We start from the raw sequence: 21,318 nt of genomic DNA, 5'->3' as shown, positions 1-21,318 counted from the left end.
CAAGCTAAACATTAAGATGTTATTTTTATGTGTTGGCTGATCCCTTTCTTACAAAAATACTGAAGAGAGAGCAACAGTAATTTCGGAACACAAAGCGGAAGAAATTACTTGCTTCGAAAAGTAAAGTGAAGGATACGAAAACATCACCAAGGTGTAAGAAAGCTAGATAGATTTATATAAACAGACTGGTAGATAGAATGCTAAGAAGAGCAGAGCATGAAAACATCCTAATCACTCAACTGTTAACCACCTATAATTATCATTTGGGAATTAAAATACGATCTCCTAGGTATTCAATTAGTTCTGTCAGTAAAATGGTTTATTTATTTCTATTTCCTCTATTAATAAAATTGGAAGAAATTTGAAAACTATCAATAGGTTTCTGATGAAATGTATAGAATTATTAATTATGTAAGATATGTTTATTCGTTATACAAATGGTTTATGACTTAAGTTCAACGACTGCATATTGTTAGGTTAGTTTGTTTTCCAAAAATGAAGCATGATAACGATACTTGCTCTAGATACTCAGAGTAAAGGTTAGTAAATCAATAAATACATTGCAACTGATAAATGACCATAAACCTTACTATATATATATATATATATATATATATATATATATATATATATATATATATATATATATATATATATATATATATATATATATATATCAGTGTATTCTGTCAAAACCACCTCTTCACCAAAGTTTACATTCGTAAATACAACAGCATGTATATGGAAAGTGAGAAAAATCTCATATCTACCTGCTGGGATTTTTCGTATCAAAAGGATTGGAGCTGATGGATTAATAGAGAGGAGGAAAATGATAAGAAAAATGAAGATAGCATACTAGTGGCAAACACAGGAAGTGTGGTTTTGCAAGAATAGCCAGAAGGGTTGTATGTAAATAGAAATGTGTTGGCCTTGGAGAATGATATGAATCAATGTGGTCCATTAAATTTGTAACTAACAGCACCTCCTTCACCAGAGTCATCAGAGGAAAGCCACACAGGACAGGGTGAAAAAATGGCGAAGACACTCGGCAGGAGAGGAGAAAAATAGTAGGTGTGGGAAGAATAATGACGAGACATTTTTAAAAGGGTGAGATTCAATGCACAGGTGGCTGATATAAGAGGGTTGATGCCGAAGTAAGCGTATTCCAGCAGCCGCAAAACAAATATGTTTTCCAGGATTTAGTGCAGCATCTGGAAAGGGTCAGAGGATTCGTCCTTGAATAACGGGGTTTCAGAGAGGAATGGAAGACTGGGGAGTGCGGAAGTTATCTATTTCTGCCCAGCAAGAAGATGGAATCAAAACCACGAAGTGAGATGTGTACGGCTACGTTGTTCATCTTGGATGGAGCCGATATGACAGTTGCATGACTCCCTACCATTACATCAGAATTAAAATTTGATAAATCCAGACTTTTGAGGCAGAGAAAAATTTGAAAATAAAAAATAAAAGTCTCGATAGGATTCCTAGTAAATCAGTGAACGAAAATGGATGCAAATGGCCATATGTGTTATTCATTCGTCTAAAGTTATCGACGTACATATAAATAAGGTAACAAAATATGTACAGGCCACCAGTGGCAATGCTTCTTGTCCAATTATTTTTCATTCGCATAATGCAGAATATTACCAATTTTTCAAACAGAAGTGATTTAATCAGAAATAGTTCAGTTTGCTAACAACCTTCCTTCGAATATTACTGAAAAAAGAAAATCAAGTGATATATTTTGAGTTTTAGAATCGAATGTTGCTGAAGAAAATCAACATGAATAATTGATTAGCGAGGATCCGGAAGTGAAAATATACAAATAACTCAATTAATATATACAATGAAAGATGTAGTAAGCTTTTAATTGGAAGTTGTTCTTTAATTAATTAATAAAAAGATGTTTCCAGTGACCCAATCAAAAAAGTTAGTTGATAAAGAAATACTCTAAAATCTTTTAAAGTTGTTTTTGTATGGAAAAATATTATTCAATAGATACTTAATATGAAATAAAAAATAAAAACTTTAAACATTAAAAGGAATTATGTTGAAATCGAATGAACAAGCATGTTTATCGTCATAGATAAACTGTGTACCTTCAAAATTAAGCATAATGTAATCGTTCACTCACAAAAGGAAAGAAAAAATCAACATCAAATATGGATTTAGCATTCTTCTGAGAGAGTTGTTAAGAAACTCATTAGCAATATTAATTAAATGCGCAACATAATATAGAAAGATTGCTCTTGAAATTTTACACAGAGTGGAAAAATGAATTTGCTCTTGTATTCAAATTTGCAGTTAACTGTATTAGGCGTTTATGCCTCGTTAAGAGATTATACTCCTATTAAGAGAGCATAACTTCTTTACTCTAATCAGGCTGTACAATTACGGATTTCTGAATCTCCGCGTAGGAAACACACACACACACACACACACACACACACACACACACTACTACTACTACTACTACTACTACTACTACTACTACTACTACTACTACTACTACTACTACTACTACTACTTCCCCAAAGCAGTTCTTGTATTTTATCATTTATTTACATTTTTATCTATTTATTTATAAATGTGTCAATTTTTTTGCTTTTAAGTGACCTCCCTCTTTCTGTTTTTCCTATTACCTGCTTTTACGTCTTTCAAATGAACACCTTACTTTTTAGAAGCTTTAATTTCGAAAAAGTGGCTTCTGTAGGCTTGTTCTATGAATATGTTTCATCTTCTGAATAATAATAATAATAATAATAATAATAATAATAATAATAATAATAATAATAATAATAATAATAAGGATAATAATAATGATAACTGGAATACAATACTTACAAGCTCTGGAATAAGACTAGCAGAGGTTAATATCAGGAGAGGGATCTTCCAGGGCGACTGACTGTCCCCACTACTCTTCGTAGTAGCCATGATTTCCATGACAAAAGTACTGCAGAAGATGGATGCTGGGTACCAACTCAAGAAAAGAGGCAACAGAATTAACCATCTGATGCTCATGGACGACATCAAGCTGTATGGTAAGGGCATCAAGGAAATAGATACCCTAATCCAGACTGTAAGGATTGTATCTGGGGACATCAGGATGGAGTTTGGAATAGAAAAATGTGCCTTAGTTAACATACAAAAGGGCAAAGTAACAAGGACTGAAGGGATAAAGCTACCAGATTGGAACAACATCAAACACATAGATGAGTCGGGATACAAGTACCTGGGAATAATGGAAGGGGATATAAAACATCAAGAGATGAAGGACTCGATCAGGAAAGAATATATGCAGAGACTCAAGGCGATACTCAAGTCAAAACTCAACGCCGGAAATATGATAAAAGCCATAAACACATGGGCAGTGCCAGTAATCAGATACAGCGCAGGAATAGTGGAATGGACTAAGGCAGAACTTCGCAGCATAGACCAGAAAACGAGGAAAGATATGACAATAGACAAAGCACTACACCCAAGAGCAAATACAGACATACAATACATAACACGAAAGAAAGGAGGGAGGGGACTACTAAGCATAGAGGACTGCGTCAACATCGAGAACAGAGCACTGGGGCAATATATGAAGACCAGTGAAGACGCGTGGCTCAAGAGTGCATGGGAAGAAGGACTGATAAAAGTAGACGAAGACCCAGAAATATACAGAGAAAGGAGAAAGACAAGCAGAACAGAGGAATGGCATAACAAACCAATGCACGGACAATACATGAGACAGACTAAAGAACTAGCCAGCGATGACACGTGGCAATGGCTACTGTGGGGAGAGCTCAAGAAGGAAACTGAAGGAATGATAACAGCGGCACAAGATCAGGCCCAAGAACCAGATATGTCTAAAGAACGATAGATGGAAATAACATCTCTCCCATATGTAGGAAGTGCAATGCGAAAAATGAAACCATAAACCACATAGCAAGCGAATGTCCGGCACTTGCACAGAACCAGTACAAAAAGAGGCATGATTCAGTAGCAAAAGCCCTCCACTGGAGCCTGCGCAAGAAACACCAGCTACCTTGCAGTAATAAGTGGTACGAACACCAACCTGAAGGAGTGATAGAAAACGATCAGGCAAAGATCCTCTGGGACTATGGTATCAGAACGGATAGGGTGATACGTGCAAATAGACCAGACGTGACGTTGATTGACAAAATCAAGAAGAAAGTCTCACTCATTGATATCGCAATACCATGGGACACCAGAGTTGAAGAGAAAGAAACGGAAAAAATGGATAAGTATCAAGACCTGAAAATAGAAATAAGAAGGATATGGGATATGCCAGTGGAAATTGTACCCATAATCAAAGGAACACTAGGCACGATCCCAAGATCCCTGAAAAGGAACCTGGAAAAACTAGAGGCTGAAGTAGCTTCAGGTATCATGCAGAAGAGTGTGATCCTAGAAACGGCACACATAGTAAGAAAAGTGATGGACTCCTAAGGAGGCGGATGCAACCCGGAACCCCACACTATAAATACCACCCAGTCGAATTGGGACTGTGATAGAGCAAAAAAAAAAAAAAAAAAAAAAAAAAAAATAATAATAGCTGGATATAATACTTCGTTAAGCATCCACAAAATGGTTTGTAGTAAATCTTCGAGTTTTAAATTCGTGTTATAGGAAACGCATTCAGAGAATGCTTAAGAGTATATGATTGTAGAATGAAATTCACACAAGCGTAATATTAACAGTTATGCCTTCCAGTACTATGATACTGTAGTAGTCCTTATCTGGAGAGAGTTATATGGAACTAACTATAAACAAGGATAAGTTACTCTATGTAAGGAGAAAAACTTGGAGCACTCAGTAGTGCAAGATGATTATGGAGCAGGTCACTCTATATATCTGTATATATTATATCCAAATAATGTGAGATAAAGGTGATGTTACGCATTGTAGAAGGACGCCAATATAGCGAACACAAACATCCACACACAAGTACATGGAGAGTACAACTCCGTATGGACAGACGAAAGTTTGCTCAATAATGTATCGAGATAAACGCATGAATTATTGATTGGCAGGGTTTTTACCATATATTCTGCCGTTATAACTCCTAAGACGATGATACAATAAAAAACGCAAAAAAGAGAGAAGAATATGATGAATATTCCATACCTTTATGATTTATTACATTTGTAGCGTTCACAAACGTGTAGAAATTCTGTGTATATAATATATATATATATTATATGTATGTATATATGTATATATATATATATATATATATATATATATATATATATATATATATATATATTCGTGTTTCTGTTTGCGTACAGAGCAGCACAAGAATGGGGCCAAACCAACTAAATTCAATTTTCCTAGAAAAAAAACATTCAAAGTTTTACAAACGTAAACAAACCGTAACGTTTTTCATTTTTGATGCTACAATAAAAGGAAAATTTCAAATGTAGAGCTTTTCCGACGAATATCACTAAAGTATGGAAACTTCAAATCTTTTATTCCCTAAGCAGATAAATCAGCAAAAAGCCAGTGAGTAACAGTTGTTTTATTTATGTTGCATTATTGAAAATTTTGGAATGCAATTCCTAAGGAAATGTTTAAAACTGTATGTGCAATGCAGTACAATAATGTAGGCGTGAGTAGTAACGAGTGCTACAAGAATGCGATGAGTAAATGAGTCAGAATACTTGTTGCTAAAAGTAATGAAAGTAATAATGAATAGGTATCTTTAAATTAAGAATCATTATTGATTTCAGAATGTCGAATAACTTAACAGGTAAGCGCGTATTATGTTGCAACAACAATGGAGGTATGACAAATAATGCGTAATAACAGTTATCGATGAGTAAAGAATCAGATTATTGAGGAAGATTGTTATGGGAAATATATGGTATGTAATATACAATAATGAATGCGTGATCAGTAATGAGTAATTAGTCGGTAAAGTCAGAATTAATGATAGAATGCTTGAAAATATCCTGACCTATTAATACACAGAAAATGATAAAAGAATCCGATGTTTAAACATATCAGTAACGAAAACAATAAAGAAACTATGTTACTGTTATTCCATGACAGAATGTTGAGTCTTTATACTAATAATCCACATTACCACATTTTGGTGAATTCCCAGTTTTAAAAGACTATTATATTAAAATATAGCTTTACGACAATTCCTAAGGAAAAATGCTTACATTTACGTCAATGTTTGTAATGTTAAATTTTTTTTTTTATCAATCTGTACCCCATGGAAACGTTGACTGCTTTTATCTTCAGTTTTATTGAAGTTTATATTTGAGTTTAAAGATATGAATGACTTTAAAAAAAGGCGTGCTTACAAATCACTGTTTTCTGATTAATAAGTAAAGTTTTATTTTCTTGTCATTGCTGAGAAAGATAAGTAAAAGCTAAATAATAACACAAGAATGATAAGTAAGAACTAAATAATAACACAATAGGAGCATTATAATCTTTTATTAGGTATACGTAGATGCAGACTGCATTATTATGTTAAAATTGTATTAAAACATGTTGAAAGAAAACTAACTTATAAAACGAGTCTCTTTGCAATAGCTTTTCATTCGAAAGTTTTACGTTTTTGGCAATCTTTTAGTTCCCTTCTGTTGCCTATTGGCTGAGCCCCCTTCGTAGCCAATCATCGACCTTTGATAGTTAAATCATTTTTGTTGGCAGTTTATTCCCGTGAATATGAAAACTGTAGGGTCTGCGTGAAAAAGTGGAAAAACTTTTTACTCAATTTTTGTTACGGCTGTACAACATCTGAGATTATATGTAAGGTGCTGGAACACTCTTCACGAGGGCATAGAATGATGTTGGAATCACCCAGTAACAAAAACTGAGACCTATTGAAAAATGCTATTGTTTGAACCCTTTCTTATGCTGCTCCACATATATGAGAGAGAGAGAGAGAGAGAGAGAAGAACATCTAGGTAATCAAACACCTAACTTACCGCTATACTGCCATAACCCATATGATCGCACGAGCATCGGCACTTCTGTATATGGTCTTTGATGTCCTTAGGCAATTCCTCGACGCTCCTACTCAGCCGTGAGATCGGAGGGCCTTTTTGGTAACTCTGAGGTCCTGCGTGGCGAGGACTCCCAGAGGGCTGGGTTTTGCCATTCGAGAGGGCACGGTTATGTTGGTGGTGGCCATAGCTCGGCCCAACATCCTGAGAACTCTGGCTAGTGTGCTGGTGGTACCCATCTGGGGGTCGACCCAGAGCAGCGGTAAAATTGGCGGCAAAGTTGCCCTGCACGTTGATAAGCCTTGGTAACTGCAAGTGAAAAGACCTAAGTAAATCATCAAATTATTAAAATTCTTTAAAAAAGGGGGTTTTAAGGGGATCTAACAGGTCACCAGAAAAGTGAAAATGCGAAAAATGAAACTAAAGAGAAGGTAAAGCCTTGACAAAAGGAGGAAAATTTCAAAGCAAAACAAAGAAGTCTACGAGAAGGATATGGAATAAGTAAAAAGATCCAAGCAAAGGGGTAACATAAATAAAAGAAATAAAGTATAAGAAATATTTGACAAGAAATAATAGATCTCATAGATAGATTGACTGATGAGAGCCAGTTTCAGTCACAGTTTAGTAGAAAGAAGGCAATATATCAGTAAATTGTTCTTTCAAAAAAGTAATATTGAGATATCTTTGGCTATCAAAAATGCTTGCGGTTATTTCTCATCACTGGGTCTGGCCCTCTTTTGATGAAAAATAACGATGGAATATTTTCTCCAATGAAAGTTAGCAAACCAATTTTGCATTTTCTTAAAAATGACTTGAGAGTCAGTATGATTTTTGCCCTCTAGAAGTTAGGAGGGAATGTTTGTTTACCCCGAGTTAAAAGACAAAATTTTGTTTCTCACCAAAAGTTAGAGGAAAACTTTTGTTCTTCCTGAACGTTGAATAAGTATTTTATTGTGTTTTGTTTTTGTTTTAGTCCAGTGATTGAATAAAACCATTCCAGGCGTTAAGATAGCAAAAGTTTAGTAGTGAGGGAGATTGAAGATAGGAATATTGTAACCATCCCTTCTTTGAAGCCTAAAAGTTCTACATTTTTGATGATTTGGAATAGAGTTCTACGTTATGTATTTTTTTAAGTTCTTGAAAGAAAACGAAAAAGGAGTTTTACACATTACACATTAGTTAAATAATCTGATGGCAAGAAGTTTTCAAAGGAAGGAATAATTGGAAAGATCAGACGAAACTCTCTCTCTCTCTCTCTCTCTCTCTCTCTCTCTCTCTCTCTCTCTCTCTCTCTCTCCCCCTTTTACCGAAATTAGGTATGCGCGCTTGCCCTTCACAAATATTCGCCTCTCCTGATGAAAAGCTAAGAGAATAGTAATATCACAACCTTTCTTTGCACACTATTAATATCCTCCTATAACAGATGAAAGAAACCTTTCTGTGTATACTGTTTGCGCCCTCGCGCGTGCACGTGTATTTGTGTGTGTGTGTGTGTGTGTGTGTGTGTGTGAGAGAGAGAGAGAGAGAGAATTCCAGATGATTGACGATTGATTGATACGAGAGTGTTATGCTCTTTTCCTTAAGCTGTTTGCAGTTTTGATATTAGTAGTAAATAATATCCAGCGCGTGAGAATATTCGACGAGCATTCCCTTAGAAAATTTACAGTTTTTCATAATAAAAACAAGATTTTTCTTACAAATAGAAAGCTTCTGATAAAGAATATTCTAACCTTTTCATGGTTTCGCTGAGGAGTCGGTGGTTAGCCACTGGAGGATGGAAGAACACTGCAAGTGAGGTTTATGCACAATTTTAATTATTAATTTTCGACTATATTATCGCCAGTCTTTCTTATGTCTTAGTTTCTTCCATTTACAGTGTTCATTAAACACAGTAATCTCTTCCTTCTCGTGTATTATAATTTTTTGTATTGTCTCTTATTCAAAGAATCCTTGATCACTTTACTCATTCAGGAATTCTATCTTATTTTACAATCTGTGAAAACACATTTAGATGATTTCATCCATGTACGATTTTTCACACTATCAGCCATCAACTTAGAATTAGATGGAATCAGTAGACTTTCAATTAGACCTTTGTACAGGTTGTCTGTAAACATCCTGCTCTTTTTAGTTTTCTGGAAGAGAAAACTATTGAGATGGCTACTTGTCTGTCCGTCCGCACTTTTTCTGTCCACCCTCAGATCTTAAAAACTACTGAGGCTAGAGGGCTGCAAATTGTTATGTTGATCATCCAACCCCCAGTCATCAAATATACCAAATTGCAGCCCTCTAGCCTCAGTAGTTTTCATTTTATTTAAGGTTAAAGTTAACCCATGATCGTGCATCTGGCACCACTGTCGGCACCAAGAGCACATGCCACCACCAAGCTGTGGCTGAGAGTTTCGCGGGGCGCGACTGAAAGTTTCATTGGCCATGGCTGAGAATTTCATACAGCACTGGACCTGTACAGAAAACTCGAATGCGCCGAAGAAACTTCGGCGATTTTTTAAAATTGTTTCTCTTGTATCATGCAGCCATTTCGTCTCACGAAATAGTTCCAACTATGTCGGAGTGTAAAGCCACTTACTCTTTCTCTCTCATACCTAGTTCTCTTAATCTTTCACAGTTGGCCCGTCTTATTTCGTTTTTCTAGTTTTAATGAATCATTCTTCACCTTTGTTATCCTCTTTTCTCCTTCTCGTCTGACTCTCTTTAATAAAGGATATCTCATAACTCCTAATCCTATATTCAATTACCGCGTCGCAAAAACGTGTAATTTTCTCTCGAATGGGACATTCAACTTCAAAAATCTTATTATTGAGTCTTTGTAGCCTTTCATTATAGAATATTTATACGTATTACCTGAATATTTCCCATGTGAAAGGTATTTTACCAAGTGTTTTCAGCTAACAAAGAAAAACAAATGTGTTTTGAATGAAGCAGCTTCAAAAGTAAGATTTTTAATATTCCTATTCGTGTCTTATAACAGGAGCGTCCTCATCCAGCATGTATGGCTTTTGTCATTTTTTTTTTTTTATCTGAGGCCTATTCTAAAATTAACCATTCATTTTGTGACCTTTTCTGAAGATAATCTTTTACATTCTTTAAATATGCAACACTCGCTGTTTTCTATGAGATTCACATACGTGGTTTAGTTTTTCTCACAGTATTTCTCCTTCTATCTCCCTCATTTCTGCATCTATAAAAGTACTCTTTGATTTTTATTCTTCGCCAAGTCCATCATCCACATCCGCTCTTATCTATGATGTACCTGCAGCCTTCCTCCATTCTCACGTTTAATTTCGTTACGCACCTCTCAAGGGGTTTGGCTTCGTTCAGTGGTAGAGAAGTGAGCTGGCGCTCGCTTGATCCGGAGTTTGATTCCCGTTGGACACTCACTCGATCAACTTAGCTGTGATGTCTAAAGAAGCTCAGCTGTAAGTCAAAGGCTGGAGAGAAAGGAACCAAACTCCCTACGCCACTCTCCAGGAGCTTAGCATACTTGCCTCATTACAGTACCTTCTTTCGATCTGGAACTGACTTTGACATCTGTCACCTTCTTCTTCCATTCTGGTAAACTGTTCGTTTTCTCTTTGCTATAAGTTTTTTTTTTCACGGAACCAAGCTATTATTGTGGATCTAACCTCGCAAAATAAGTTACAATTATAATAAACTCATCTCTAATGGTTTGTGAAAATTAATACAAAACTACTTTTTTCTATATCTACTGACCGTAATAGTTGTTAAAGCGTTAAGTGATTTTGATATCATTATTAGAATCGTTCGTAAGGTAATAGCTTTATAGTGTTATCTAGAAGTGATTAAAGAATTAAAATATTAGATAGAAGGCGTCTTCCGTAGCCATCATTGGGTTTTGACAGAATTCAAATGGACTGACCAAATTGTAGCTCACATCAGATGTATTCTCGACTGCTCTAAAAAAAAACTATTATCCGGAGTAGGCAATTGAAACGTTAACTACTCGAATTCTGCCTCTTGCAAAATGAAGGTTTCCAACGACTGTGAGGTTAAAGCTTTTGACTTAAATGAGATGAATTCAAATCTCGCTCTTCTTATTGTTAATTCCTTTCATTGATTCTTCTCTTAAATTTCTTTAGGTAAGCATATTCTTACGGCTTAATTCAATCGTAAGACGATTAATCGAGCCACTCTTGTGCTGTGAATGTACATGTAAATACAGTATACTATATATCCATTATAATTTTGATCTTTCTCTTTTTTAATTTTGATTCTGTGATTGCATCATTCACAAAGGTGAAAATGTTCTCTAGAACGTTTAATGAAGTGAATAATGCATCTCCCTATTTGAACTATTATATAAATACTCGTTCCAGACAAGTACTGTACAGAAACGACTAATTTAAATATAATGCTCCAGACTACTGTTTCTCTTTTTAATTGCTACGGTGTTATCTTCCCTAACTGCTTCCAACACAAGACATGGTGAATAGAAACTCGCCTATAGGGAAATTCTGTAGTGCCCCTAAGGTACTCTCTGTGAGATGTGAATAAGCAAATCTTGAAACAGCAGGAGACCGAGGGATTGGGATGATAATCCTTAGCTGCCTTGACACCGTTAAAAAGAAAGAAAACAAAAACTGTATTTTCGTGAGTGCCAACGTTGTCCAGGACTTCACGTGAATGAGGCGATTTTTGTTCCCTGGAGATATTATTCAAAGATAAAAAATTTATCCTCTTGGGAGTTTCCAGTACTTTAATCCAAGGCACTATTTTGAGACGACCTAATGCATTCCAGATGATGGGTCCTTCCATTTCCAGAATGTTTGTCCCTAAAGTTGACGAGCTGACCTAGACTGATTGAAAAAAGTGGGAGTGGCAGAGTCGTAGAATATTACTGGAGAGAGAGAGAGAGAGAGAGAGAGAGAGAGAGAGAGAGAGAGAGAGAGAGACTTGCATCATTCATGTATTTCTATATTGCGCTAGTTGTACTGTAGTCAACTGTCTTGTGTATGTACTATATATGTATGTATGTATGTATGCAGGCATGCATTAGGATGATAGTATAATGAATATATTGTACACATATAACATATTTATAGTGCGAATAATTATTCCTGGCAAATAAGCAACGCTGAATGACAGTTTATTCCAATAATTAATCGGGAAATGGACACGAACAATTGTAATAATTTAAAGAAAATTTAGGTAATAATTTAAAGAAAATTTAGAAAATATGTCTTAGTAAACTATAACAGTTAATTAGATCGGATAAAAACAGATACCGACTTAAATTATTATATTTATGTTTCGAATAACTGAGGACTTGTTATATATTCATAAGTCGGTTTTATGCGATTAGTGATTAAATACAAATAATCTAATACGCTGAAAAGATAAATATGTCAAGTTGTGCGTCAATCAATCATCTAGTGACTAAATCAGTAGGGGAAAGATATCATTGAGAATAATGGCATTATATGATAGACTGACTAATAATAATAATAATAATAATAATAATAATAATAATAATAATAGTGAACACTTACCGAACAATCTGATGAGGCCTTTGGCACTTGGGTGGGGTTGACACTTAGACTGGTATTCCTGTACATCTGCTGCATGCAAGAACATGGTCCTCCTCCTCCTACCCCCTCCCCCCTCCTCCTCCTCCTCCCCCCTCCTCCTCCTCCCTCACTACTCCCTCCTCCTCCACCTCCCCCTACGGGAGGGCGGCCGCGAGTGCCACAGAACGGATCCGAGCAGTCGTAGGAAGTGGGCACCAGAATGTTACATAACCCGCACTGCTCTGCCCCGCCGCTCGACCTGCCCCAAGCTCTGGTGACGACCTTCGGGTAGATATGTTGCGGGTAAGGGTTGACCGTCGTGCAAGGGGCGCTCGGCTCGCCCGAGCACACGTCAGGAGGGCAGCAAGAGCACACGGACTCTCGGCAGAGGTCTTCGGCGGAGAGCGGCTGCACGGAAGGGGAGCGGATGTGTGGGCTGGTCGACGAGGAGCTGGTCGTGGGCGTCTGGATGCTCGGTTTGGGGGGCAAGGGCGGCGGTATGGACTGGACGAGGGCGTGATGGGGTTGGTGGGTGTTTTGCTGGTACCGCTGGTCGTATTTGTGTGACCCGTAGCCTCTGGGCAGCGTCTGGCTGATCACATCCAGCCCCACCACTGCCCGACCGCTCCGTTGCATTCCTCGACTCTTCACCAGTTCCATCGGGCTGCCTTTTTTTTTTAAATTAATTAATTAATTCTCTGTCTCACTCTTCCCTTCGTCGTAATGACTGCTATAAACCCATAATTCGTTATTGGTGGAACATAAAGGAGAAAAAAAAAAATCACTTCCCTGAACAGGTCATTGTCATATTTCTGTTCAGAGTCATAATCTTATCATTTACTTTTCAGGTTTTCTATGGCATTATACACTTTAGTCCCTGAAGAATAGCACAGATGTGATATATATATATATATATGTATATATATATATATATATATATAATTATATATATATATATATATATATATATATATATATATATATATTATTTAAATAACTGCTCGAAGTGGTCATTTAACAATTTGTTATCTATGATTTCACATTGAGCTTTTGTCAAGTAGATTTAATTTTTCTGCCTTCATTAGGGAATACTTACTACTTTACTTGTAAAGTAGTAAGAATTACCCCCAGCTTCTTCTAACTATGGAACCACCATTCTTCTCCCCCGCCATCGCCATATTCACACACACACAGACACCTCTCTCTCTCTCTCTCTCTCTCTCTCTTATTTCTCGCACTTCCCTGCCCCTTTTTCATTACTGAGCATTTGTGAAGATTTCACCTCGTCTCTTTTTATTCCCTCTCGCATTTCTTCATCTCGCTCATTCTTTCTCCCTCTGTCCATTCCTGGACGCCCTCCTCTCATATGCTTCCGTTTTATTAGATTACATGGAATGCAAAGCAACTACGACAACAAGCACAATTCTTCGTCCGCTTTCGCCTTCCTTTTTTTTTTTTTTAGTTCCCAAAGGCGTTTGCGTTTCTTTCTTTCGTTATTTAGCAGCTGATGCCGAAAGAAAACAGACGGTAAAAAACGGCGCAATCACAAACAATGTCCAATTTGTCCTGACTTCACAGGAATGGAAAAGTAATGATGGTCTTCTCTGTTTCTTTCGCGTCGTCCCAAATCTCTTCTCTTATTTTCGGGAATGCTCGGGAAGAGGAGGAAGGGGGGGGGGAAGGGACTGAGGTAGTGTGTGGTAAAGGTGGATATAAAAGAACAAAAATAATAAATTCATTTCTTTTTTGTCATTTTACATATTCAATACGACATCAGTGATATATCATTAAATTTAACTCTACGTAATATATTTTTAATATTTCATGATTAAAGTACATATTTCATAATTGAAGATATTGTTATTTAAAGAAAATTCAAATAGTTTCTATAAAGAATGTATTTTAATTTCGAATATCTGACATTGTTATCATGCAAATCGCTATAAACTCGTACATATAGTATTTTTTAAGGTACCCTATATGTAAGAACAGTGCTTCCTAAGTATTAAAGAAAATTTTTTAAATACTTAGTTCAACCCAAAATTAATGCATTGTTCTTCCTCTATGAATGTAAGCATTTGTCAACATAATATATGAAACGATTTTTTTTAATAAATCTGAAATGTACCCATACTATCGCAAACCGGAAATAAACCTCACCAAGGCAAACGTAAGGAGTGCGTGTATGTCTTGTTTGTGTGTGTACGCGTGTATTTATCTGTGTGAGTTATTCTAAACAGCCCATTTAGGATTATGATTCGTGTATTTTTGAAGAAAAGAACATAGGCAATATCAAGATCACGGTCAGTTAACATTAATGGCAGGAATTGGGCAAAAAGAAGGAACGAATTACGAAGAACGGGATAAATAAATACTTCATGAATGATGCCCACAAATAAATGACCGGACGAAGGGTCAATGACCAAAAGAAGGAAGTTAAAAAAAGAAAAAAAAAACTAAGGCAAACTATACAATTCAGCTGCCCATAATAATCCGTTAATGACCATCCAGTTTACTCACGATTTTTGGCAGTTATCCTTAACTGCTTCTGACAAAAAAAAAAAAAAAAAAAAAAAAACACACAATAAAACACCAAATGCCAAGTCCATTTCCATCGGGGGAAAACAATAAAAATCATCGTGGAAAATAAAATGTCCCACTGTTCCCTTTATCATTTTTATGTCCGTTTTATTCGAGGGACGAACATTTAAGTGTCATTAGCTTCACAATATCTGCAAAATTTCAACGACTCTTGGGTGGTTTGCTTTCATTCAATAGGATTATCGCCTTCATTGTCGTATGTGATGGATATTAATGACACTTTATTTTGATTGAAAGATGCAGTTACTGTAGGAAATGTTACGTTTATCGTTGTTCCAAATATTATACTAAATTTTATACACGCATTAAAAAAAAAAAAAAAAAAAAAATAAAAAAAAATATATATATATCTATATGTATGTATATATATATTATATATATATATATATATATGTATATATATATATATATACTTATATATATATGGGTGTGTGTATGCATGTGTTGTGCGTACATGTGTGTGTGTTTGTGCCAGACGTGTTGTATAAACTCACACACTCGAAATGGATAGATTTTAAGGCAATTTTTTTCTATACCGAATAGCAGCAGTAAAGGCAAACATATAAGATGTCAGGGTTACTTTCAAAATGTAAAATTTTCCACAACAGAACAAATATTTCTCGCTGGCCTCTAATTAAATACTAAGCCCCAAGAAACTGATGGTGTTGCTGTACTTTACACCTCGTAAAGTACAAAGTAAAGTAAAAAACATTTAGACGTGGGTGAGATGCTTTCCTAATCCCGAAATCAAGAAATTGAAAGAAGCTCTTCTCTGATACAAGGCCTCCCTAGGATTTATATATATAAAAAATCAGGTTTTGCTTTGGTTCCAATATCTCGAATCCATGGAAATTCGTGAATAGTTAGTTACCTTGCAGTGAAAAAATCATTTGTAGGAATATCAAGCTATCGCGAATTACATTATAAGATAATAACCCAAACTCCCCAAGCGCATCATCATACGCAAGAAATGCCTTGGTATAATGTAAATTAATAACATCATCAGCGACACCACGTTCATCATCATCATCATCACTTGAATCACAATTAATAAACGCAGAACCGAAAAACACAAAAGCGTATTTCCGTAATGAACGTTGCATTGGTCCCGGCGTATATTTATCAATTGCCTGTCTGATTACGTGATGCAGTTCGCTTTTGGGACCACTGCAAAAATGCTTGGATGCATAATTTCATATTTATTTTAGCGTTTCCGTTTTTAGAGGCTCCGATGCTGGTAGTGACATCAGTTTGGGACATTTTCATGAAAAAAAAACTCTGCTTTTTCGGTTTCTGGCCGTTTTTCCTTTATCGTATTCTGACAGTCGTTAATTAAACAGGTCTATTTTCAGTCTTGCATTTTTCAATATGATTATAGCGTGTAATAAAAGTACATTTTACTATATAATTGTTGGTTTTTACTACACAAATTGATATTTACGAGAATCGGACTTTCTTAGCAATAGAATGTTTCAAGAATGCTTCTATGTTTCATTCGTTAAGGTACAGTAATTTGGAAACCAGTGTTATTGAAAACATTCTGTAACAGTGACTTCTGCCTTTTTTTCCTGGGCACGTCTCCTTATTAAGTTATTGGTGAAAGGCAAGGTATCTGGAGGAAAATGTCAACTAAAATTAATGGTGGAGAGAGAGAGAGAGAGAGAGAGAGAGAGAGAGAGAGAGAGAGAGAGAGAGAGAGATGGCACTAATTACCTCTGTTGAACTTTTCTATTATGATGCAGTAATACAAACCAGAATTCCAGGATAATAACACGAATTTACTGTCCCTCGTCTTTGTTCAAATAAACCTTTGGCAAGATGACAGAGTTGTATGAATATCAGATTGCACGAATCAGGTACGATTGTAATTTTCCCAAACCATACGCTAGGCATTTAACCCCATATAAGTAACGATGAGTGAAGCAAGTTACATTATAATATTCTTTATTACTTTACCTTCGTGCAGTATATTAGCTTTTATAAATGTAAGAAATTATTCTCATATATGGGCAGCTCCTCATATAATATTGGTAAAGGGAATAGTAATCGGTTAGCTGACAAGTTGAAGTATCATGTTATATTAATAGCATTCTACTGCAGAATCGTGTTATGAAATATTCATATGCTCCTCTCACCGTTCCACATTGTAGAGTTCCTTAGGTATTTAAGCAAGTGTATTATATATATATATATATATATATAATATCATATATTAGATATATATATAATTTATATATATATATATATATATATTATATTATAATATCTATATATATATATATACATATAAATATATATATAAATAATATATACATACGCCACACACACACACACAATATTTATGAAGGTAGAAGCCCAATATACGGAGACAAAGGGTGGATGGAAAGGCACGCGAATAATTAACTGCATTTTCAAGGCTGCAATGACATATATTTTGTTTAATAAAAAAAAGAACGTCTCTGCATAACATTATAAAGACAAAAATATATTTCTTAAAATACTTTAAAACAAAACTGCCCAGTACATGGCTGAAACGTGAAAATACATAAAAAGGTGAAACTGGCTGTAAATAAACAGAACAGTATAAAAAAATATTACAAAATAAACAAAGTTGTGAAAGAAGTCTGGGCATATAACAAGGGAACGAGTGCTTTAAAGATTGACCCTTAAACGAGGGAACGAGTGCTTTAATGAAGATTGACTCTTAAAGTCGAAAGCTCGTCCTCATGTTGGGCTGAGGCTGTGACTTCAAAGTTTTTCATACCAATCCGCGTTTTGTAGATCAGAATGATTCCTTATATTTGATAATTCAGGCCTAGACAACATGCATCCCGTTATACAGATTCAGACATGTAGTAGCCGTTTCGTACACCCAGCGTAGGTTCCTATAGTAGATTCACATCAAGCGTGCATTTGATGTCCAGGCCAGTCCCTGATTGGCTGTTGGTAAGCCAATCTACAGCCAATCAAGAGCGTCGAAAGGGACTGGCCTAGACATCAAATGCACTGTTGATGTGAATCTACTATAGTTCACATTAGGACAAGTATATTTATAAATGACGTTAGAAGTTTGAGACGATCACAATCTGTCCTTTGGTATGAAAAGAGATCGGGGCTTTAGAGGGTTTTTCGGAATAAGTTGCAGACTTACAAAGGGAAATTCCTCGCTAATGATCTTTATAACTTTTTTTGCGGAGATCCCGAAAAGGAAGGGAAATTTAGCGTACATGTCTAATTTGGGAACATTATATATGATATGTGGCTCATTAAACTTCATATCCAACAACTTTCTCAAAATTTTGAGAAAGTTGTTGGGAATGAAGTTTAATGAGTCACATATCAGCCCAACAGGAGGACGAGCTTACGACTTTAGAGTCAATTTTCATTAAAGTATTCGCTCCCTCGTTGAATGTCCACACGTCTACCACACCTTTGCTTATTTGATAATATTTTTCTTTTCTACTCTTCTATTTGCTTCCTGCCAGGTTAACCTTTTCATGCTTAGTCACTTTTAGCCATGTAATGGGTAGATTTCTTTTAAAGTATTTTTAAAAATCTAGTTTTGTTTTTATAATTTTATGTACTGACGATCTTTTTGTTTTTATTAAACAAAATCATATGCGTCATTGCATCCTTGAAAATGCAATGTATTATTGCAAGGTGCCGTCGGCCACTATAAATGCAGTTAATTATTCGTGTGCCTTTCCCTCTGCCCTTGTCTCTCTCTCTCTCTCTTTGTGTATATATATATATATATATATATATATATATATATATATATATATATATATATATATATATATATATAAAGCATGAGCATATAACCCAGCTTATATAGAAATACTACTGATATGATCGAGAGAGAGAGAGAGAGAGAGAGAGAGAGAGAGAGATATCATTTATGACGAACATCCAATTGTTTTTTATTGAATCTGTTTTCTAGAGTCCAGATTTAAACCGGGTTTTGCAAGGATGACGTCGATCACGAAATCTAATCTGATTTGATCAGCGTGGAAAACGTATCCAAATACTTGCAGCTTATATCTATCTGTGATAATAAAATCCGAATGGATCCTTCTTGCTTATCCGCCCCAGGTGGAGGCAGGGTAGGTAGGGGAGATATGATACATCCACCCTCCTCCTGCAAACCTGTCTATCCGCCCTGGGTGGGCGGGTTAGGTAGGGGATCGGGAAGGTATGGGAAACATGACACATCCACCCTCCTCCTGCTAACCTGTTTGTCCGGGGCGGGTTGTGGGCTGAGTAGGTAGGGGATTGGGATGGTAAGGGAGACGTGACGGGCAGCCCCGGGTTCCAGCGTACTATAATAATCATCATCTCTACGCTTTCAACTCTTAAAGGAACAACTTCATTAATAATAAAAGCCTCATCACGAAAGTTCACCACCGTAATGCAAATATTACTATTGACAATATTTGCATTCACATCAGACAAAGAAACAAAACAAATGAAAAATGAGTCCATGAATGCATTGCCCTAATGAGCTTTTCCCTGTTCCCGGTATGTGCTTATCCATTGCCTGTCTTATTATGTGACACAGTTCGCTTTTCTGTCCGCTTCAAAAGAAAAAAGAAAGAGAAAATAAGCAGAGTTGCAAATTTGCACTTACTTTTGTATCTCATTTTACGGTTCTGCGAAAATTATACAGCTTTGTAAAGGAAAATGTTTATTTATTTGTTTTTATTTTATTTTTTTTTTTTTTGGGTGTATTATTCTAATGACTAAGGTAACACTGCGATTGGCATAATTTTCATTTACGAGTAAGATAGTTTTTTGCTTTTCAGTTCCGATCATAATTTTTTTTCAGTATAATAAAAAACTTTTTTTTTTCAGATCTCTGTACCCTGAATTTGATGTCGTACACCCCATGGCAAGTGGAACTTTTTCTTTTTTTTTAATAACACCACAACCAAAAATCTACTGAATTATGTAATTATATAAAGAAAGAAAGCAACCCATATTATACTGCTTAAAACCGCTCTTGATGGATGACCATTGTAAAGTGATGAAACAGTAATTTAGAGTAGCTTGAGAAGAGAAATATTTGGTCGGTTTGGATCCCTGGGTTTCAAATATTAAACTCTCGGTCTCCATTTCAAGTTCCTATAGCTCTTTACGAAAATGAGAATGTAAAAGGATATTTAAAAGAAACTTTATGTGATAATGATTGTTTCGATGTGATACAAGACCGAAAAATGATATTAGGCATAGTATATTATAAATCCAGTAACTGTTCATATCCTATTCGTGTATCCACAAGACGGGGGTACCGTGTAAAAATAATGGAAAACGACAGATATTAGTGTCTAAGCCATAGCTTTTGAGGTCGCTGAGATGAATAGTGATCCTCCCAATGCCCATTAACTCCTAGGTCAGCCCTGATTGGAAGGGAGTTGAGAAGGGGTGGGAAGGAGGTAATATGTAAATATAAATGAGATAAAGTGACTCTCCTGAAGCCCTTTTAAGTCCAGGATCAGCCTCAATAGGAAAGGTTGGGCTGGGAAGCAACTATCTTAACAGGAAATGAGAGAGAGAGAGAGAGAGAGAGAGAGAGAGAGAGAGAGAGTGAGTTTTATCGGTTGTAAGAAGAGGTTTCCCGGGCAGCGCTATTTGGTCAGGTTGTATATATATATATATATATATATATATATATATATATATATATATTATATATATTATATATTATGTATATATATGTATATATATATATATATATATATATATATATATATATATATATATATATATATATATATATATATTTACCATACGCATTTTCCCATTAGACGGTTGGCTATAAAAGGTGACGTTATTTCAGTTTTCGTCAGTCTTTCGGCATGAGGTTCCTATAACTAGGCCTTTCTTCATCCTGATCAGCCACCTAACACAGTCGACTAACAGCCACGTGCGTGATTTACTGCTTCGTTCGGCAGGGTCGAAGTCACACCACTGTTCGATACATTTTTGAATAATTCTGATGAAGCTTTCGAATTCATATCATCAAATTCCCCCACTTCACTCATATCACAGAATTCATCGCTTCATAATGATGAAGATTCACTGATTGTCGTTCAAAGTTGAAGCGAAACTGTACCTGGTCATCAGTATGGTGGAAAAATATAACTTAAAACAAAAGTATTCTTTTATCATCATCATCATCATTTAAAACTTGAAAA

The 21,318-nt window shown here is 35.7% G+C and overlaps 1 protein-coding gene across 1 annotated transcript in view; it reads right to left on the bottom strand.

The window, feature by feature from the left end:
* Positions 1 to 4,724: 4,724 nt before the first annotated feature.
* Positions 4,725 to 21,318, bottom strand: part of LOC135197147 (uncharacterized) — a 233,478-nt gene continuing 216,884 nt past the window's right edge. Inside the window, exons 2-4 of the mRNA XM_064224121.1 lie at positions 12,503 to 13,397; positions 6,957 to 7,283; positions 4,725 to 4,748 (exon numbers count right to left, since the gene is read on the bottom strand). Of these exons, the coding sequence (XP_064080191.1) occupies positions 4,725 to 4,748; positions 6,957 to 7,283; positions 12,503 to 13,180 (1,029 nt within the window). The 5' untranslated portion in view covers positions 13,181 to 13,397. The remainder of the gene's footprint in view (positions 4,749 to 6,956; positions 7,284 to 12,502; positions 13,398 to 21,318) is intronic.

The sequence above is a fragment of the Macrobrachium nipponense genome, chromosome 23 (genome assembly GCF_015104395.2).
Source record: "Macrobrachium nipponense isolate FS-2020 chromosome 23, ASM1510439v2, whole genome shotgun sequence".
Classification (NCBI taxonomy): Eukaryota; Metazoa; Arthropoda; class Malacostraca; order Decapoda; family Palaemonidae; genus Macrobrachium; species Macrobrachium nipponense.
This window is presented reverse-complemented; position numbering and strand designations above follow the sequence as displayed.